This window comes from Pelodiscus sinensis, chromosome 2 (assembly GCF_049634645.1).
Source record: "Pelodiscus sinensis isolate JC-2024 chromosome 2, ASM4963464v1, whole genome shotgun sequence".
Taxonomy (NCBI): Eukaryota; Metazoa; Chordata; order Testudines; family Trionychidae; genus Pelodiscus; species Pelodiscus sinensis.
In genome coordinates this window covers 223,662,343-223,683,960 of record NC_134712.1, presented here as the reverse complement: position 1 = coordinate 223,683,960, position 21,618 = coordinate 223,662,343, and the positions used below count along the sequence as shown (strand labels likewise).

At 44.2% G+C, this 21,618-nt stretch overlaps 1 protein-coding gene across 1 annotated transcript in view; it reads left to right on the top strand.

Moving 5' to 3' along the window:
• The window catches only part of C2H10orf67 (chromosome 2 C10orf67 homolog), a 127,604-nt gene that overhangs the window by 86,327 nt on the left and 19,659 nt on the right, over positions 1-21,618 (top strand). The window contains exons 13-15 of the mRNA XM_075922520.1: positions 7,609-7,696; positions 10,390-10,473; positions 16,529-16,628. Coding sequence (XP_075778635.1) covers positions 7,609-7,696; positions 10,390-10,473; positions 16,529-16,628 — 272 coding nt within the window. The remainder of the gene's footprint in view (positions 1-7,608; positions 7,697-10,389; positions 10,474-16,528; positions 16,629-21,618) is intronic.

Below are 21,618 nucleotides of genomic sequence, written 5' to 3'. Positions count from 1 at the left end.
TAGGAGGTGGCTCGTGGGGTGTTTGAGGTGGAGAGGAGAGGGCAGTGGGCACCTCCCAAGGGCTCAGGCACTCCCTCTCTCATTCTTTATTTTATGTGTTTGTCTCCTTCTGCAGGTTGTGAGGAACATCAACTCCATTCTGCTGCTCAGGGTCATCCACCTGGGAGACCTGGACCCGATTGTCGCAGGATTTGCCGCCCTGGTGTTCCCGAACTGCAGTGAAGAGATCGATGGAATCCTGATACACACACCAACTCATCAAGTGGCCCAGTACACAAACCACTAGGGCTACTTCTGGATGGTACTGCAGGCCCTGGTCGACCATCGTAGACAGTTCACAGACATTTTTGTTGGGTGGTAGGGCAGGGCACATGATAATAGAATCATAGAGCTGGAAGAGATCTCAGGAGGTCATTAAGTCCAGCTCCCTGCCCAAGGCAGGACCAATCCCAACTAAATCAATCCAGCCAGGGCTTTGTCAAGCCGAGACTTAAAAACCTCTAGGGATGGAGATTCCACCACCTCCCTAGGTAATCCATTCCAGCGCTTCACCACCCTCCTAGTGAAATAGTTTTTCCTAATATCCAACCTAGACCTCCCCCACTGTAATTTGAAACCATTGTTCCTTGTTCTGCCATCCGTCACTACTGTAAACAGTCTTTCTCCATCCTCTTTAGAACCTCCCTTCAGGAAGTTGAAGGCTGCTTTCAAATCCCACCTCACTCTTTTCTTCTGCAGACTAAACAAACCCAAATCCCTAAGTCTCTCCTCATAGGTCATAGGCCCTCTAATCATTTTGGTTGCCCACAACTGGACACTCTCCAATGCGTCCTCATCCTTTCTACAGTGGAGGGCCCAGAACTGGACACAATACTCCAGATGTGCCCTCACCAGAGCTGAATAAAGGGGAATAATCACTTCTCTAGATCTTCTGGCAGTGCTTCTCCTAATACAACCTAATATGTCATTAGCCTTCTTGGCTAGAAGGGCACACTGTTGACTCATATCCAGCTTCTCATCCACTGTAATCCCCAGGTCCTTTTCTGCTGAACTGCTTCCTAGCCATTTGGTCCCCAGCCTGTAACAATGCTTGGGATTCTTCCATCCCAAGTGCAGGACTCTGCTCTTGTCCTTGTTGAACCTCATCAGATTTCTTTTGGCCCAATCCTCTAATCTGTCTAGGTCACTCTGGACCCTATCTCTGCCCTCCAGCATATCTACCTCTCCCCCTATCTTAGTGTCATCTGCAAACTTGCTGAGGGTGCAGTCCAAGCTTGTACAGGAAGCTGGAGGCGGGCATATTCTTCCCCAAGCATGAATTTCACATTGGAGATGAGCACATGCCACTGCGCATTGTGGGGGATGCACCCTACTACCTCATGCCATGGCTCATGAAAAATACTGGCCACCTGGACCCGAGCAGGGACCAATTCAATGCCCACCACAGCCAGGCGAGGATTCAGGTGGAATGAGCTTTCGGGTGCCTCAAGGCACAGTTCAGGTGCCTCCTGACCCACCTTGATATGGGGGAGAACAACATTCCTGAGGTCATCTCTGCATGTTGCGTCCTTCACAACATCATGGAGAGGAAGAGGAAGGCCTTCCTACTGGTGTGAGGGGCAGAGCCCAGCTGCAAAGGAAGGGCCTTCAGGCAGCCATGGACAGCTTCCATCTGCCAGGCCCATCCGGGAGGCCCTGGAGGATTGTTTCTCTCAAGGACCCCAGTAACTCTCCCACTGGCCTCCCCACTAGGGGCCTGGGCCTTGCTCCACTATCCATTTCCCACCACAACTCCTCCCCTCACTCCCTGACCTCTTAATACACATACCTGCTTTGATTTCAACATAATGAACTTTGTATTTTTCTTCCAATAAAATCAACTGGGGAGGAGGGGGGCTGAGAAGCTGGAGGAGGAAGTGAGAAGGGGAGCTCAGGACTGAGAGTGGCATGGGGGTTGCTGAAAGTGCCACATCGGATTGGGGGACCTCGGTGAACTTGGGTTTGGGTGGGGCCTGGAGCAGGGTGAGTGATGGCAGGGGGCAGGAGTAGGGGGCATAGGCATCACTTGGGGAGGGGGCATAGGTGTAGCAGGGGAGGGAACATAGGCATTGCTTGGGGGGCAACTGGAAGGGGAATGGGCATAGCAGGGGGGCAGGAAGTTGGTAGGAGGAAGCAAAGATAGCAGCCAGGTGTTCCATCATTTGACACATGATGGCACACATGTTGTTGCCCTGCCCACGAGCTGGTCCCACATGCGGGTCCGCCACTCAGCATCCTCCCAGACCTTCTACGCCAGGGTCTGCTGCATGTCATGCAGGACGCCCACATTCTGCCTCAGGAGGTCCTTATGGACCCTTGTGCGCTTTTGGGTCCCCCAGAGTGGGCGGCTGCCTCGGCTGGTGCAGATCGCCCCTCAGCGACAGCTGGTTCTGCTGTGGAGATTAAAGAGAGAGAGGTGATCAGTCATCCATGCAGACACTGTCCCTGAGGCCATGCCCTCCTCTGTGAGCAGCAAGCAACAGTCCTTGGGACAGAGGAGGGAGATGTCCCAGGAGCAAGGTCATAAGTAGCCTGCCCAGCAGGCCCTGCCTCACAGGGGCCCCGAGGTGCCATGGAGACCATGATGCCTGCTTCCACACTCCACTCCATCCACCAGCAACCTTGCAAGGAAAGTTCCAGCCACAGTGGGATCCCATGGATGGGAGATGGCCTGGAGCTGCCTGGCCCTCCCTGGGGCCCGCACACACACCTGCACCTGGCAGTGCTGTCTGTCCACAGGAGTGGGTGCTGCCTCGTGCGCACAGGCATGCTCGTGTGCTGTATGTGGTACTCCTCAGTCTGTGTGGGGTCATGCATGCGCCCTTGTGCCCAGCCTGCTTCCAGCAGAGGCTGGTTGTGCGTGAGCGTCCCCCCTCCCCAGATCAGACATGTATGTGGCCTCCTCTGAGCCTGTGAACAGGATCCCAGGGGTGCTCCGGGGCTGCCTCCTGAGGCTGCGGGGCTCACACTGGCGTTGCACCTGGTTCCATGTGCATGGACTGCAGCATGATGTCCAGGACAAACAGGCTGAACGACAAATGCACCCCATCCCCTCTACGCCCACCTCCCACACCCTGTGTGTGTGGAAAACTGAAAGCACTCACCTAATGATCCCTCCCTGCCATCAGAGGATGCCTGCAACACATCCTGGCCTGGGGTACTGGCTCCAGGCTCAGCGTCATGGTGCTAGCCATGTCCTCCTCCTCCTGCCCCTGGTGTCCCTTCTCCTCCTCTGCAACCTCCGGGCAGGCGGCGACAGGTGTCTCGAGGCCTGAGTTGACCACCATGGGTGGGGAAAGGGCTTCCCTACCTTCCAGGATGTGGTGCAGCTCCTGGTAATAGGGGCAGGACTGGGGTGCAAGCTGTGCTCCCTGGCCCTGGCATAACCCTAGCAGAGCTCCTTGACTTTACTCCAGACCTGTTCTAAGGCCCGGGGGGAGAGGAGTGTCCCCGCTCCGCCAGGGCCTCAGCCATGCGCCCATAGATTTTGGCATTGCAGCGCTGGGAGCGGAAATCCTGTAGGGTAGGGGTGGGCAATAATTTTTGCCTGGGGGCCACTTCAAAAATTTTTGAAGTAGCCCTGGGCCACCCCGAAACAGGAAGGGGTGGGGTTACCCCACCCCCAGACCATGATTGGCCTGCAGGTGGGGGAGCCCCTTTGCCCCCCTTCCCACTAGGCACCCATGCCCTGGAAGAGGTTTGGCACGCTCCCCCACCCCCAGACCAATCAGGGCCTGGGGGCGGGGGAGCGCGGGAAGCCACCTCCTGCCCTGCGAGGAGCATGTGGCACTTTGAAGTGCTGTGGGCTCTTTGCAGGGCTGGGGCAGGGCAAAGGAAGCTACACACAACTTTGAAGCACCGCGTGCTGCTCGCAAGGCGGGAGCAGAGCAGAGCAGGCTTCAGGTGCTCCCCCGCCCCAGGCCCTAATTGGCCTTGGGATGGGGGAGCAGCAGGGCCTTCGTGGGCTGAATCTAGCCCCTTGGCGCTTTTGCCCACCCCTACTGTAGGGTCTCCTCCCCCCACGGCTCAAGGGGGGAAAGGATCTCCGCTCTGGACCAGTAGAGTGCACTCCACTTGCTACTCCTGGCTGGGACCTGGGAGCCCTTATGCTGCTCCCTGCAATGGCCAGAGGGGCCTCAGGGGGGGCTTATGGCTGGCAATGCCTGTGGCAGGGAGAGCCGCAGGGTCAGGTGCTACTCCAGGGCCAGCTACCTGCCACACCCTTGTCCAGGGTGCCTGCAGCTTTAAGAGGTGCCAGGAGGCAGGAACTATAGAGTTCTGATTACTGTGGACAGAGCAGCCACCAGGGCACCTGTGTTATTTCCTGCAGGCCTCTTCTTTTGGAAAAAAAAAAAAAAAAAAACCTTTCCCCATCCACACACACATTTTTCCGAAAGAGCTCTTTCGGAAAAAGGCTTCTTCCTTGTAGAAAGAGGTTTACCACTGTTGGTAAAACCCTCTCCATTCTTTCAACTTGCTGTTGAAAGAACGCAATAGCAGTGTGAACGCAAGTGTAGTTTTTTTCAGAAAAACTGCCATTTTTCAAAAAAACTCTGTACTGTAAACATAAGAACTGGGCCATACTGGCTCAGACCAAAGGTCCATCTAGCCCAGTAGCCTGTCTTCCAACAGTGGCCAGCACCAAGTGACATGGAGGGCGTGGACCGAAGACAATGATCAAGTGATTTGTCTTGTGCCATCTATCTCCAGCCTCTGACAAACAGAGGCCAGGGACACCATTCCTACTCCCTGGCTAATAGCCTTTTATGGACCTAACTTCCATGAATGTATCTAGCTTCTCTTTAAACTCTGTTATAGTTCTAGCCTTCACAGCCTCCTCTGGCAAGGAGTTCCACAGGTTGACTATGCAGTGTGTGAAGAAGAACTTCCGCTTATTAATTTTAAACCTGCTACCCATTACTTTCATTTGGTGTCCTCTAGTCCTTATATTATGGTAACTAATTAATAACTTTTCTTTATTCACCCTTTCCGCACCACTCATGATTTTATATACCTCTATCATATCCCCCCTCAGTCTCCTCTATTCCAAACTCTTTTCCATACATTCAGACATCTTCTGCTGTCCTGAAAATATCCCAAACTGGTAAAAACTAGCATCTTGTGATTACCTGTCATCAGTTTGCAACTCTTTTGTTTATTGTTTTGCAATAATCACAGTTTTATGCCATTTTGTGACATAAGGTCATTGTTAGTTTACTTCTTTATGCTATTGAGTAATTACTGTTTTTCAGGCTGTAAGGTCTCGTACTATGGTAAATGCTTGAGCCATTCTCACAGGCCTGTACCTGTGGCCTCGTGCATTTCTGCTATCAGTTCCTTGTGCCTTTTTTCCTTTCATGATAGTTATACAGTAAATATTGCATGGCTATATACCCACTGCATGCATTACACTATGCATCAGAGTCTTCAGTTTGAGATTTTGGTAGGAAGGAGCTGAGGGGGGCACTGCCCTTAAATGTCCTTGGGAGGGACTACAAGATAAAATTACAGTAGATTTATAAATGGCTGATATTTTAAAGCTCTGGATATTCTGTTCCTCAAGGATTTTTCAACTCCACAGAGTATAGCATAGTACCAATACATTTAGCCCTGGTCTACACTAGGGAGTTATTTTGAAACAACTTCCCTTATTTCAAAATAATAAGCAGAGCGTCCACACTATCAAGCCCATTATTTTGAAATAAGAGGCAGGTTATTTCAAAATAATGACTCCTGCTTTCTACACGGAATAACACTTATTTTGAAATAGCGGGAATGTGGACATTCCACTGCTGCTATTTAAAAAAAACTCCCCAGAGTCATTCAAAGTAATTATGCCCCAGTACTTCCTGGGGCTCTAAGTGGAGGTAGTGTGTCCACATTAAGGGAACCTGCCTTGGACTAATTTCAAGGCTTCCCTGTAGTATGAACACACTATTTCAGCGATTATTTCAAAATAAGTTATTTCAAAATAATTTCTTAGTGTAGACATGCCCTTAATGTATATATCTAGCAATACGTGCTGCTGCTTGCTGAATATGTATTGACTTTTTGCTCTCATTCTCTCCATTATATGTGTTTGCTTTATTGTTAAGCCTCAAGCTTGTAAAAGGAACACTCATGAGAATTGTTCATTGTTGGTCAGTAAAAAGATGCATTTGTCATAGCTTGTGAAAGGGGTTAGCAGAATGTCACATCCCATTATTTCAGTTCTTTCTGAAAATATTACATACAAGAGTCATATAGTCATATGTTTAATATATGTCTTCATATTCCTTGTTGTATTAAAAAACAGAAACACATTTTAAAAATAGAAGCACGAATGTTTTAATTTACATTTTTCCATTTTAACCTGATCTTTTCTTTCTCTGTTATTTTCATTTTTTAATTAAAATACTTTTTGTAGTCAGATGTATCCAATACTAGTGTTGGCTTTTATCTTATAAGAGGACAGGGTGGTTAGGGCTTGTCTCCATAGCAAATTAGTGTGTTAGTACACTATAAATTCACACATTGGATTGAACACACTAATTCTCTGTGAAGACAAGCCCTTTATCATAGCTTTTTTTTTTTTTTGGCTTTTTTGTTGTTGTATGTGTTAAAATGTTCAAGTCTTCCCAAAGAGAGCTGCCATATTAAAAATGTACTTATTTCCATAATTAAAATACATTAAAATACCTTAATATGTAATAACACAGAATCTCCACAGTGTCATGTGTAATGTAAAGGAAAATGGAAAGTTTCTATTGCAAGATACAGAGAGAGGGGGTTACATAGTTGTTTAGAAGAAGAGAGTCGAAGGAGATGCAAAGATTAGAATAGGAGTGCAAAACCTTTTTTGGGTTGGGGGCCACTGATTCACAGAAAAGTCAGTCAGGGGCCACACACAAGAGAGAAACAAACAAAAATCAAATCCTCACTGACATGGCCCCCAAATGAGAAGAAAGACACTCCCTATATTCCCTTTGCACACCAGAGTCCAGTGGAGCCTAAGCTAGTAGATTTTGTGTGCTCCAGCCCCATGAGTGTGCTTCGGGGGCTGGATCCAGGCTAGCCGGGGGCCACATATGTCCCCCAGGCCTTAGTTTCCCCAACCCCGGATTAGGGGAACTGTGTGAACAAGCAAAAAAGTTTATGGATATGGAGTTAGAGAACGAGGCAAGCAGGGATGGGTAAAATCACTGAAACTTCTGAAATTTAGAAATACAGTTTGGAATTGGATACAAAGAAAATAATTGAAAGTGAGTAAGTGTGGGGGAGGAATTGTTCTGTTTACTGAACCCAAATGGGAGATTAATCACAATATTTTTGACTTCCTGAAATGTAGGAAACAGAGATTTAACTTAGACTCAAACAACTATATTCTGCAAGGTGCTAAATGCCTCCTGACATGAGGAAGCATCTCATAGTATCATCACTAGTCTTAACAGTCCTTTGAGGAATGAGGCCACTCAAGTTTGACTATAAATGGCTATAAAATAACTAATTCATAAATTGTAATGTATGCATTCATAGACTCTATAATATATAGATAGATTTTGAATGTAACACTGAAACTCTTGTTTTCAGCCTGCATGCCATTAAGGATGAGATGTTCCTTAGACATTCCTTGTACCGTCAGGCAGCAGCATTTAACCAGGCATCCCTCAATCAAACCGTATGTAAAGCCAATTATACAATTGATTGTTTTTTATTTATTTTTTTTAGTGGAAGGTATGTGGACCTTCTAATACTGAAAAGCCTAGTGATAAGCATATATTATGAAGCCAAGCAAATCTAAAAGCAAGAATTAGGAGGATACAAAATGATTCACTTCTGAGAAGTTGTGAGGGAGATTGTCACTCCTGAGACATTCTGTTAGGTGACAAATCTGAGGAATTGTTGCAGGTTGAGGTGTCAGCAGGGGAACAAATTAATGAATTAAACAGTAGTGAGTCACCAGGGCATAATGGTGTTCACCCAAGAGTTTTAAAGGAATTCAAATATGGAATTGCAGAACTTCTAACTGTAGTATGTAACATATTGCTTAAGTTAATGACAGATGACTAGAGGACAGCTAATACAATGCTGATATTTTTTAAAAGAATCCAGAGGTGATCCTGGCACTTATAAGCCAATAAGTTTATCTTCCAAATCAGGCAAATTGGTTGGAAGTATAATAAAGAGCAAGTTCTCAGACACATAGAATAACATGATTTGTGTGGGAAGAGTCTTTCTATAAATGGAAATCATGTCTCACCAGTCTATTAGAAATCTTTGAGGAGGTCAACACATGTGGGACAAGGTTGATCCAGTCAATATAGTATATGTGAACTTTAAAAAAATCTTTCACAAATTCCCCTGCTAAAGTTTCTTAACCAAAGTTAACAGTCATTGGATAAGAGGAAAGGTCCTCTCATGGATCAATAATTGCTGAAAAGACAGGAAACAAAGGGTAGGAATTAATTATTAGTTTTCAGAATGGAGAGAGGTAAACAATAAGGTCCTTCAGGGATCTGTACTAGGACCAATAGTGTTCAACATATGCATACATGTTCTAGAAAAAAGAGGCAAATAGCAAGTGACAAAGTATGCAGATGATACAAAATTACTCATGTCCATAGCAGACTGTGAAGAGTTTCAAAGGGATTTCACAAAACTGGGTGACTGGGCAACAAAATGACAGGTGAAACTCATTGTTGATAAATGCAAAGTAAAGCATATTCAAAAATAATTGGAACTATTCATACAAAATGATTGGGTCATTTGAGAGATCTTGAAGTCATTGTGGATAATCTCTGAAAATATCAGAATAAAGGAATAGATAAGATAAAAAAATATCTTAATGCCACTATATAAATCCATGGTACACCAATTCCTGGAATATTGTGTGCATCTATCTCAAATACAATATATTAGGAAACAAAAATATGAGAGTAACAATAATGATTAGAGCTAAGGAACAGCATCAATATGAATAAAGGTTAAAAAGACTGGGACTGTTAACTTAGAAAACAGATGAGTAAAGGGGACATAGTAGAGGTCTATAAAATCATGAATGGTGTGAGAACATGAATAAGAAAGTGTTATTTACCCCTTCATGTAACACAAGTACTACGGGTCAGCCAATGAAATTAATAGGCAGCAAATCCTGCCATGAGGGCAGGGGACTGGACTCGATGACCTCTCGGGTCCCTTCCAGTTCTAGTGTTCTATGATTCTATGAAATCTAAAACAAGTGTAAGGAAGTACTTCACACAAGCAATGGAACTCGATGCCAACTGGATGTTGTAAAGGTCAAAAGTATAACTGAGTTAAAAACAGAATTAGGTAAGTTCATGGAGAATAGAGCCATCCATGACTACTAGACAAGATGGTGAGTGATGCAGTCCTATGTTCTGGGTGTCCCTAAATGTCTGACTGCCAGAAGATGCAACTGGGTGCCTGCTCCCTCCCCACCCCTAGCTACTTTCCATGGTAGTTATAAAATGCTTTGAAGATCAGAGATGGAATTACAATATTGATCGCTTTGCTGAGTATTATGAGTAGAAGAATTGTAGTTGCTATGAATACCAAATGTTCATCTTCTTGTCCTTGATACAATTAAAAATTCAATCAAAACATTGCATGTACATTGGTTTTTTGCATGGATACCAATGTTCCCTCTAATTTTTTTCCATCCATGTGTAAAGTTTTTCCATTCATGTGCAGAATAAATTTTATGTGCACTTAGGCATGTGTGAATGTGCATCACTAGTAGAAACAAACAAACCTACTTGTGGGCATTCTGCTAATCAGCTGGACTGTATTTTAATTTCTCCTGAGCAGCCACACAAGCACACAGCTTAGGCTATGTCTAGACTGCAGCTCTTTTCCGGGATACCGGAGGTATCTTGGAAAAGCTATGCCATGTCCAAGGAATGCATCTGCTTTTCCAAAAAATAATCAGAAAAGCGGACGCGCTCTTTCACCATCCCGGTAAAACTCGTTTTACGAGAAAGAAGGGATGTGTTGAAAGAGGAGGTTTTTCTGAAATTTGGCACTTTCAAAAGAAAAGCGGAAAAAGATACACAAATTGCAGTTTGCATTTGCGTATTGCATTTTTCTTTGTAGTGTAGACTTAGCCTAACAGTGATCACTCATGGATACATAGTGTTTATTGCATAAAGTCACATATTAAAGAAGTGCTTTTACTTTCGTTATATTTGAACTATCTTTTGTGTGGCATTATTATATGCAACTTCCTCATTTAGTCAGATGAATAAAATTTTGCATGCTATTTCATTATAGAAGCTTAGTTGTTTGTCAACTTTCATGGTCTTAAGTTATGTTTTCCTTAAATATGTTTAATACATTTTTGGTGTTTTACAGATTGCTCTTCCTCTCTATATTGAAACTGGTACAAGCCAAATGACTGAACGAAGGGGTGCTTTATATTTTCCTTATTCACCATTGGTATGTAACTTATTTTTCCACTAAATGGAAAAAAACCCACTAACTTTCTTCTGTAAACAGTAAAAGCTTATAGTAGAATTTTATGACAATTTTGAAAAGCAGAATTGTATACAGCAAGGAGTCAAAATCTGTGTTTCATAATGAAAAAATTGTTCCAGCGATTCTTTGATCACTTACATCTGACAATGGTTTATTGCAGATATCTGAAAATTTATTATACATATGTAAATTTGAAAATGTAGTTGAATATTGTAATTGTCAGTAATTTTTACTTTTTCAGAACTTTGTAAATATTTAAATTCTTAGAATTAAGCAGCAACTGTACTTGAAGGCTGCTGTTCATTGTGTTTGATATCTATATGACAGATTCAAATTTATAGGCAAGCATTTATTTTCTAAAACCAGTTTCTAGGCTTTTATGATTGCATATATAATCTTCTGAATATTAATATTAATATCTTAGAGTATGTCTACACTACCCTCCTAGTTCGAACTAGGAGGGTAATGTAGGCATACCGCACTTGCAAATGAAGCCCGGGATTTGAATTTCCCGGGCTTCATTTGCATAAGCAGGGAGCCGCCATTTTTAAAACCCCGCTGGTTCGAACCCCGTGCAGCACGGCTACACGGGGCTCGAACTAGGTAGTTCGGACTAGGCTTCCTACTCCGAACTACCGGTACACCTCGTTCCTAGTCCGAACTACCTAGTTCGAGCCCCGTGTAGCTGCGCTGCACGGGGTTCGAACCAGCGGGGTTTTAAAAATGGCGGCTCCCCGCTTATGCAAATGAAGCCCGGGAAATTCAAATCCCGGGCTTCATTTGCAAGTGCGGTATGCCTACATTACCCCGCTAGTTCGAACTAGCAGGGTAGTGTAGACATACCCTTAGTGTGAAGTGACCTCAGTATCAGATACAGCTCCTAATGAAGTAAATGGGAAGATTCTCATTAATTTAAGTGGGAGTTGGATAGGCCCCTCAGAGCTGCTCCCACTCACCTAATTACGTGGACAGTTTTATGACAAATTGGTCAGTCAGGTGGATTTATTAACTAAAGTTTTAGATAATAACATTTTAGACATTTAAGGTAACAAATGGTCTATATTGAATGAAGGTTTATGATGGAAAATGGATTATCTAAGGCCAACACTGTGTTGAATAACATGTAACAATAACATTTGTAAGTCTTTTTTTAAAAAATAGAAAATTTAACAACACATAATGTATTATTCAGATTGTTATGTGTAATTCAAGAGAAGATATAATGGCTACTAAAACAGTTCTAACCTTAGAGTGATGTCCTATTCTTAATATGGGACACCTGGTAAAATTACTCATATTCAACTGAGTTCAATAGCAATCAATCAGAACTCTGCAGTATAAACATTCAAACTAACATCAAGTTAGCTGAGTCCCTGTTAAAAAGAAACTATGTAGTTAGTCTTTTTTAAAAACTCTTATTATCTTTAAGGTTTTAGGGCTCACATGGGGATGGGCAATACACACGTTCTCCAGTACATCTGGCTGCACCCCTCCCTGCCTAAGATGGACCCACCTCTCTTGGTACATGGTGCTTCATCTTCCTGAGGCAATATGTTGGGGAAGGGGCGTGGGACCACCTACCCCCTTTGGGATTTTGCCATGGGTTCACACTAAGATATGCCCAGCAGCAGCCTTCTGGTACTGTGTGCGGAAGGGAAGAGACGGGAGCTGCTTCCAGCCTCAGGAGAAATAGAAGAAGGGATGACCTGGCCCATGTCTTTGCAGAGCTCATCTCTTCTCTGCTGTCCCCAACTCCCCTATGGCTGGAAGTAGTTTGTCATTCCTGGCTACACACTGTTGAAAGTCAGCTAACCTCTCCAAACTGCTGCTGGTCACTGTCCACTTCCTGTCCCCTACTTTCAGTGAGAGCAGGAAGTGGTTAAGCCCTAAGCATGCATTGTGCCTCAGGGCCCAGGAAACCTGACTGCAGGGACTTCAGCGAATGAGGAGGGAGGAGGTGGCTCAGCAGAGGAGGGTGCCTAAGCAGCCCTGTGTTCTCTGGGGAAAGACCTAGGGTGGGGGAGAAGTGAAGTGGTGAGATGCCACTGTTGGCAGGGCTCAGCTTCTTTTGGCCTGTGCCATAGGCTAGAGGGTCTTGGATTTCCCAGTGCGTTGGCCCAGCCAGAGGCAGGGGGAGGGAAGGAGCATGCCGGCCAGGCTGTTGGTGAGCACGCTGACTAGGGGCTGGTTCTCTGCACAACACTGGGAGCGGGATGCACTCCGGTGTGGGGAGGAGTGTATGGAGGAGCAGCGGGGCTGTAGGAGCTGAAGGGGCAAAGCAGGGAGAGGACAGCAAGATTGGCAGCATGTAAAGGGCTGATGGCTGGATAGCAAAGGCAAAACATAACCAGCTGGCACTTGTCTGCACTCATCAGCTACCATAGCACACAGCCAGTGCCAGCCGAAAACAGGACGGGGGCAGAACCCTGCTGGAAATAGCTAGCACGCAGTGGAGACTGCACTGACAGACCAGTGGTGGGGAACAGTCAGCCCCTCATGGTAAGCTTTGCCCAACCACCAGCCTTGCATATGCACCCACATGGTCATCCACTGAACACACACACCTCTCATTACTGATGGCGAATGGCGGACAAGCAGGGATACAGCCAGCAGCAACACACACCAGTAATGATGGGGAGGTAGCAGCTTGCCATCACCACCACAGCACCCTCTGCTAGTCAGTCTTGGGAATTAGCTGTCATTCTTTCTGAGCACCCCTGTTGTGTAGTGTCTCCCTGACATTATCTGCCTCTCCTTCTCCACCACTTGTCAGGACCCATATCTGTCAGACACCACAGTGCTGCCTCGCAAGCAGCAGTGCCCAGTTGACCCTAACCTAATACTTGTCCCAGTGAACCACTGCCATTCTTCATTTATCCCTTTCCCTCAGGGGCAAACCACAGTCTGAACGGGCCACTTCATGACTGGCATCACAGCTGCCTCTCTGCAGCCCTAATACTCTTTCAGACCCCTTTAGCAGGACATCAGCCTGTGAGTGAGTAAGTTAGGCTGGTTCTCCCCTGGCTTCCTCAGACCTTCTCCAACACTGCTCTGTCCAAGGTTTTTCCCTCTAGTACAGGGGTGGGCAATACTTTTTTATGGGGGCCATTTCAAGATTTTGGAAAGTGTTTGAGGGCTGCACTCTTCCATGATATTAATGGAGGAGATGTGGGGTCTGGGTTGGAAGTTGGGTGGAGAAGGGAGCTTGGAGAAAGGGATTGGGGTGCAGAAGAAAGAATGGAGTCTGGGAGGGAATTTGGGTGAAGTAGGTGGTTGTGACCTAGGGCAGGGGACTGAAGTGCAGAAGTTTGGGATGTGACCTAGGGTAGGAGGGGATTGTGATCTGAGACAGGAGATTGGGGTGCCAGATCTGGGAAGGGGTATGGGTGCAAGAGGGGGGCAGAGGGTTTGGTATTTTGATTGGGGATGCAGAGGGTTAGGGAAGGGGAGGAGTTGGGGTGCCAGAAGCAGGCTCTGGCCAGGAGACTTACCAGCCAGCAGCCAAACCAGCCTGCCTGCTTGCAGAGCTAAAGGTTTGCAGAGCTTAAAGCATTGCCCAGCCAGCCTGCCTGCCTGCCCAGCCTTGTGCTTGTGTGAATAACTGAGCCAAGGAGAGAGGGTGTGGTTCTTTGTGGCTGCCTGTTATTCAAACAGGCAGCTCCCATTGGCCAGTTTCTGGCCAGAAACCGGCCAATGGGATTGTGCTGAGGCTGGTAGCAGCTCCTTAAGCTTTCCCCCCCTCCCCTCCAGTTTTCAAAGAGAATGGGGCTCAGCAGCTGCATTTCTGAGGCTATGTCTACACTTCTGGGGTGGAGGTTGGGAAAAGGTACTCAATTTGAGTACTTTTTTCAGATTCTTTTTTCGGAAGAGGCTTTTCCAACATTTGGCCCATCTACACAGGGTCAAATGTCAGAAAAACCTTTTCTTTCAGAAGAACCATTATTCCTCAGAAAATGAGGAATACAGGGCTTCCAAAAGAGTGCATCTGCTCTTCCAAAAAAAATTCAGAAGAGCAGACACGTTCCCTGGATATGGCAGAGTTTTTTCAGGACACTTCTGGTATCCCAGAAAAATTCCGTAGTGTAGACATAGCCTGAGCAACCTGCAGGGCAAGCAATGGAGCCTGCCTGGGGTTCCTCGCTGCCTCCACAGTATGTCTGGCTACCCTAGTTTTAGCTCTCTGTCTTAACATTCAGTTAATACAGAGACACTTTTTTACAAGTGACAGGTATCTAAACAACCTTAGCTCTACCCTTTTGACAAGACATTTGCAATAGTAAAAAACTCTTAATGAACCTTATCCCTTTATCATGTGGCTTTCTTTTATAACATGTCAATGACTTACTGTATAGGTCCTTGTATCTTAAATAGCAAATAGGTATTAAATGACTTACTAGATATTAAATGTCTTAGTATATAGTATTTAATGGATATTGAATGACTTAATAAATAGGTATGTCAAATAACAATTTTTTCTTACCGAGAAAAATAGTTCACTATACCCATAATTAAACAAATGTCATTAGAGAGTAAGGTACTGAATAGATTAAAAATAATCTTTAAACCAAATAATCAAACTTTCCCTATTACCTTAAAAAAACTGTTCATGTTATAGTAAACCAACATACTTGTTACTTATAGGTAGAATCCTCCCAAATACATGGCCCATTTTGGTCAGTTTTACAATCATAGGATTTTAAAAATCATAATCTTCATGATTTCCCATATTTAAATCTGAAATTCCACCGTATTATAATTGTAGGGGTCCTGACCCAAAATAATTGTGGGGAAGTCAGTTCTTGTAGGAGTGTCCGTGGTACTGCTACCCTTACTTTTATGGTGCTGCTGGCAATGGCACAGCCTTCAGAACTGGGCAGCTGGAGATTAGTGGCTGCTGGCCGGAGCTCCAGTTCTGAAGGCAGGGCAACTGCCAGCAGGAGTACCAAAATAAGAGTGGTAATTCCATACCATACCACCTTTACGTTAGTGCTGCTGTTTTCAGAGCTGGGCAGCCAGAGAATGGTAGTTGCTGACTGAGGGCGCAGCTCTGCAGGCAGAAGTACAGAAGAAAAAGTGACATAGTATGGTATTACCATCCTTAATCTGGCACTGCTGCTGGTGGGCACTGCTGTCAGAACTAGGCACGTGGCTAACTGCTGCCATTCTCCAGTTGCCCAGTTCTGAAGGCAGCACAAAAGTAAGGGTAGCAGTACTGTGACTCCCCCTAAAACAATCTTGTGACCATTTCACAACTCCCTTTTTGGTCAGGACCCATAATTTGAGAAATATTGGTCTGCCCTGCCCTCTCATGAACTCTACATGACAGCATAAAATCACAGAAAAGACCAGATTTCACTGGGGGAAAACCAGATTTCACTGTCTGTGACATGTTTTTCATGTTGTTGAATTTGGTAAGACCTACTTATAGAAAAGTATACACAAAATACTAAACTTTTATTTATAATACTAAAAAGATCTGTAAAAGACCATTCCTATTCTTTAAAAACAGAAAAACAAAAAAACTCAAAAGAAGTTATAACATTTTTTCCATGAAAGTTGAATCAGGAAAAAAAATGATAACACAAAAACTAGGACAAAGCTCGGGTTGTTTAAATGCTGCTCATTGAGAACGTTTCAGTATTTGCTTGCAACATATTGTTATGATAGAGCCTAGAAACTGTTGTTGTGAACCAGGACCCCATTGTGCTAGGTGCTGTACATACGCAGAACAAAAACAAGGTTCCTGCTCCAAACAGCTTACACTCTAAGCATAAAATGAGAGCGAGCAGATTGACTTAGACAGACACATAAAAAAACAATGAGACATGGGTGGTGTCAGAATTGTTTATATAACATCCAGTTTCCTCCTTTGTATAGTGTTTGATGGTTTTATGGATAGTTTTCCGTCTTTGCTTGAACTTCACACATCAACTCTAAATGTAATGTAATAAATTTCTTGTTATATCATCAGCCAATAGCTGATAGTCATCCTTAATGAATAAATGTTCCATACTAGCCACAGATACCTTCCCAGTCTACTGCAGAGATGGAAGAAAAAGATCTGAATATTGTTAAAATTCCAACTGGAACAGATATGTGCAGTTTGTATGAAGATGGTAAGTATGATTTTTAAGGAAAAACTAATATATTGTGTAACCTTATTTTAAATATGCTTATCAGAATTGAGTAGCACATTTTCAATAATATCTGTTGGAAAACAGACTGAGAGGAATTCTGTACTTTCTGTTCCCTTCACACTGCACTGAAAATGTGTACATGAACAGCTAAGTGTAGCATTAAAAGAACTTAAGTTAAATGATTGCTATTTGTTATCAAACAGGAAATGATATATTTTAAGTGCAATTCAGTAGTTCAACAAGAAGCAAAAACTACTAACTACTTACCTTATAAAAGTTCAGAGCATTATGTGTGCCACTGTGTCTGGCATGCAGTTTGACACTGTTTATTCATCCAGATATTATGGTCTCTGAGCTATCAAAACTCTTACGCAGGTGCTTAACATTAAGCATGTGATTGCTCCCTAGACTTCATTGAATTATTCAGATGCTTAAAGTTACGCACAAACTTTAAATATTTTGTCAAAGCAAGGCTTTAGTATGCATACTTTCCATTAACAGTACTAATATTGAAACTAGCTACCATTCCTGCCTTTTGTAAGTATAGATATGTCATTCTGGATGCATGCATCCCATTTAAGTATGCTGTGTCTTTGGTTAGATTGACAAGTAGTAAAATCTGTTAAATTCACATTGTTTTGCTATTTTATCCCACTTTCTTATGTCTTCTCCAGTTCTTCCTCTTATTCATACAAGTACAAGCAAAACTTACATCCTGTTTTGGAAGTGCAGTTTGTCAAGTCAGAAATATAAAAGTACTAGTTTAAAATGAAGTCCCAAATCAGTAATGTTTTCAGTTAGCTCTGGAAACTTCATTTTTTATTGAGGACTATCCATTGTTATCAAATGTTTCTAATCCTGTCATTAGGACTTTTAGTCTACCTTGCTGTTTGATCTTAGTTCCCATGTTATTTACCAAAATGACTGTAGTAGTGGCAGTCATTGACACAACTGTTCTAGTGTACTTTGATGGCTGGCACCTCAAAGTCCTGACTTGGTCACTCAGGGTACATCTACACTTGCTCCCTAGTTCGAACTAGGGATGCAAATGTAGGCAACCGAAATTGCTAATGAAGTGGGGATTTAAATATCCCATGCTTCATTAGCATAATCTCGCTTGCACGCTATTCCGCTCGCCAGCTGATTCGAACCAGGAAGTGCGCTCTGGGACACGTTAGTTTGAATTAAACCCCTTGGTTCGAATTAACATTACTCCTCAAAAAATGTTAAATTCATGAATTCAAAAAATGAGGAGTAATGTTAGTTCAAACCAAGGGGTTTAATTCGAACTAATGTGTGCCAGAGCACACTTCCTGGTTCGAATCAGCGGGCGAGCGGAATAGCGCGTGGGCGAGATTATGCTAATGAAGCACAGGATATTTAAATTCCCGCTTCATTAGCAATTTCAGTTGCCACATTTGCATCCCTTGTTCGAACTAGGGAGCAAGTGTAGACGTACCCTCAAAGACTGTGATGCTCATTGAGCCTATGGACTAAGAACTAAACAAATAGCTAACTTCTCTCTTCGTGGCTTCTGTTCTACATGGGCACAATTTTCAGTGTATCTGTAAGTCTTTTCATAAAAAGAAAGAAAGAAAGAAAGAAAGAAAGAAAGAAAGAAAGAAAGAAAGAAAGAAAGAAAGAAAGAAAGAAAGAAAGAAAAAGAAAGAAAGAAAGAAAGAAAGAAAGAAAGAAAGAAAGAAAGAAAGAAAGAAAGAAAGAAAGAAAGAAAGAAAGAAAGAAAGAAAGAAAGAAAGAAAAAGATTTGCCACATTCAAGATTACTTGGACCTGCTGGATTTAGAGGTCTTCTATCAGGAGGTGACTCCTTGGATCAGTTCTGACCCAGGTCTCTGTGTTTATTATTACTAAAGGAATCAATTCTTAATCCTGAACAGAAGATGAAAAATCTATGAGGGAGTCATTTTACTGTGAGGAAGTGGGTAGGTATTCGTGTTAGGGATGTTAAATATTGGTTAATTGAATAGTAGCTTAATCTCATGAATTCTTATTGGTTAGACAACTATTCTATAGTCCCCAGGCAGCCCTTGTCCAGGGGCAAGGGTCTGAGTTCCTGGTCCCAGCACAAGCCGGAACTGAGCCAGGCTCCCTGCAGGACCTAGTGCAAGTTGGGACTGAGCTGGGCTGCTGGCCAGCTTGCTAAAAAATGTACTGGCAAGGAGTGGTGGGGAAGTGCCTGTAGTCTATAGCATTAACCTATAAGCTTTTGGCAATTGTTTAATCGACCTTACTATTACATCCCTATCTTGTCTCCTTTAGTCATAGGTGACTGCTAAGGAGGGACACAAGACAGGGACTAGCCATGTGACCACCACCGCATGTCACCCCTCTCCGTGCAACCCTTATCCCTGACAGAGCTGTCCCTGTGGAGGTGTAGGGCCCAGGACAAGTCCCTCCATCTGCTCCAGGTCCCACTACCACCCTGGCTCTTTTGGTCCCTACTTTGTCCCACCCCTTCTCCTAAGCCCCTATCCCTCCTCACTGGGGCTTGGAACAGGGCCATGTAATAACAGACAGAGCTGGGGGCAGGCATGCTGGGGTCAGCAGCTGAGCTTCAGGAAGCTGCCAGGATCTAAGGTCTGAGGCCAGCAGCCAAATCCTGGGCAGCAGCTGGAAACCTGGATGTGAGGCTGGTAGCCAGGACACCGGGTATGGGGCAGGCAGCTGAGTCCCAAGTGTGGGGCCAGCAGTGGAGCCCTGCATGGCAGTTGAGACTCCAGATGCAGGGCTGACAGTGGAACCCTGGGTAGCAGCTGGGATCCCAAATGCAGGGTCAGCAGCTGAGTTCCCAAGTGTGGGGCCAGCAGTGGAGCTCTAGGCATGGGGCTGGCAGCGGTGCCCCTGGCAGCAGCTGGAACCCCAGACTCTGGTCCCACTGGTTGCTTGCTCGTATCCCTCTCCCCTCTACAGTATTTGAGGGCATCTGATCTTTCATGCCCCCCATGCAATGCCCCTGACATTAGTTGCTAGGAACTACTTTAAGTCAAAGTTACAGGTACAATCTGAAACCTGCATCTCAACCAAAGTGGAAGGATTGCAGACCAAGCTAGATGAGCAAGCATCTCAAACAAGTGATCAAGAGAAAACAGAAAGTCTTCAGTGAGTAGCAGATGGGATACATTAGCAAGGAAATCTGCCTCTTTCAGGTCAAAAGGTGTATGGATAAAGGAAGAACTGACAAAAGCCAAACAGAAATGAACCTCGTAAAGAGAATTAAAACCAATAATAAAACATTTGGTTGCCATATAAATAAAAAGGAAACAAGCAACGAAGTGGGACCACTAAGCACTGAGGATGGAGTGGAGATTAAAGATTATCTAGGTATGGCCCAACACCTACACAAATACTTTGCCTCAGCTTTTAATGGGGTTAATGAAGAGCTTGAGAATAGTGGCAAGGTAGCTAATGCAAATGAGGATATGGTGGTAGAAATTACCACGTACATTGTGGAAGTGAAACATCTTAATAGGACTAATTTGAGGGACCTGGATAATCTCCATTCAAGAATATTAAAGGAACTGGCACATGAAATTGCAAACCCAATAGCAAGGATTTTTAATGAATGTGTAAATTCATGGATTGTACCCTACGGCTGGAGAATTGCTAATATAGTTCCTATTATTAAAAAGGGGGGAAGTGATCCAGAAAACTACAGGAGTGTTAGTTTGACCTATTGTGTGCATGGTCTTGGAACAAATTTTGAAAGATAAAATACTTGAGGACATAGCAGTGAATGGTACTTGGGATAAAATACAGTATGGGTTATTACAGAGAATTCTTTCCCGAGTATGTGTCCAGTGGGTCTTGCCCACATGCTCAGGGTCTAACTGATTACCTTATTTGGAGATGGGAAAGAATTTCCCCCAAAGTCAGTTTAGCAGAGACCCTGGGGGATTTTTACTTTCCTGTGCAGCATAGGGCTTGGGTCATTTACAGGTTTAAACTAGTATAAAATTCTCTGTAACTTGAAGTCTTTAAACCATGATTTGAGAACTTCAGTAACTCAGGGTATGTCCACACTAGCCCCCTAGATCGATCTAGGGAGGCTAATGAGGGCGACCGAAATTGCAAATCAAACCCGGCATTTAAATATCCCGCACTTGATTTGCATGTTCCCTGCCGGTCGCCATTTTAGAAACTGACTAGCCCGAAGTAACTGCCCGCGTCTACAAGCGGCAGTGAAATGGGATTCCGATTTAAAGCCCCTAAATCGAATTAGCTGGTAAACCTCATTGCAGGAGGAATACCAGCTAATTCGGGTTAGGGCTTTAAATTGGAATCCCGTTTCACTGCTGCGTGTAGATGCGGGCAGTTACTTCGGGCTAGTCAGTTTCTAAAATGGCAACCGGCCGGGAACATGCAAATCAAGCGCGGGATATTTAAATGTTGGGCTTGATTTGCAATTTCGGTCGTCCTCATTAGCCTCCCTAGATCGATCTGGGGGCTAGTGTAGACATACCCTCAGTCAGAAGTTAGGGGTCTATTACAGGAGTGGATGGGTGAGGTTCTGGGGCCTGCAATGTGGAAGAGGTCAGACTAGATGATCATGATGGTCCCCTCTGCCCTTAAAGACTGTGCTAGTGCTAGGGCTGTGCTAGTTGGAGCAGATTGTTAATGCAATGTACGTATAGTGATTTCATAAGCACCAAAATCTCATTCATAAAAAAGTAAACTAGCTTCATGTCTATTTGTATATGTCACAGGCTATATAACACATGCATACATTTCTCTCAGAGGATTCGGCTAGACTACAAGTTTTTGTAGGGAATAGGTACGCAAAATCTACTCCACATTTTGAGTACCTTTTTCCGTTTCTTTTGTAGGAAGTGACTTTTCCAACATTTGACCTGTCTAGACTGGGCCAAATGTCAGGAAAAAAAACCCCGTTTTGAAAGCCCCCTTCTTCCTTGTAGAACGAAGAATATAGGGGCTTCCGAAAGAGTGCATTT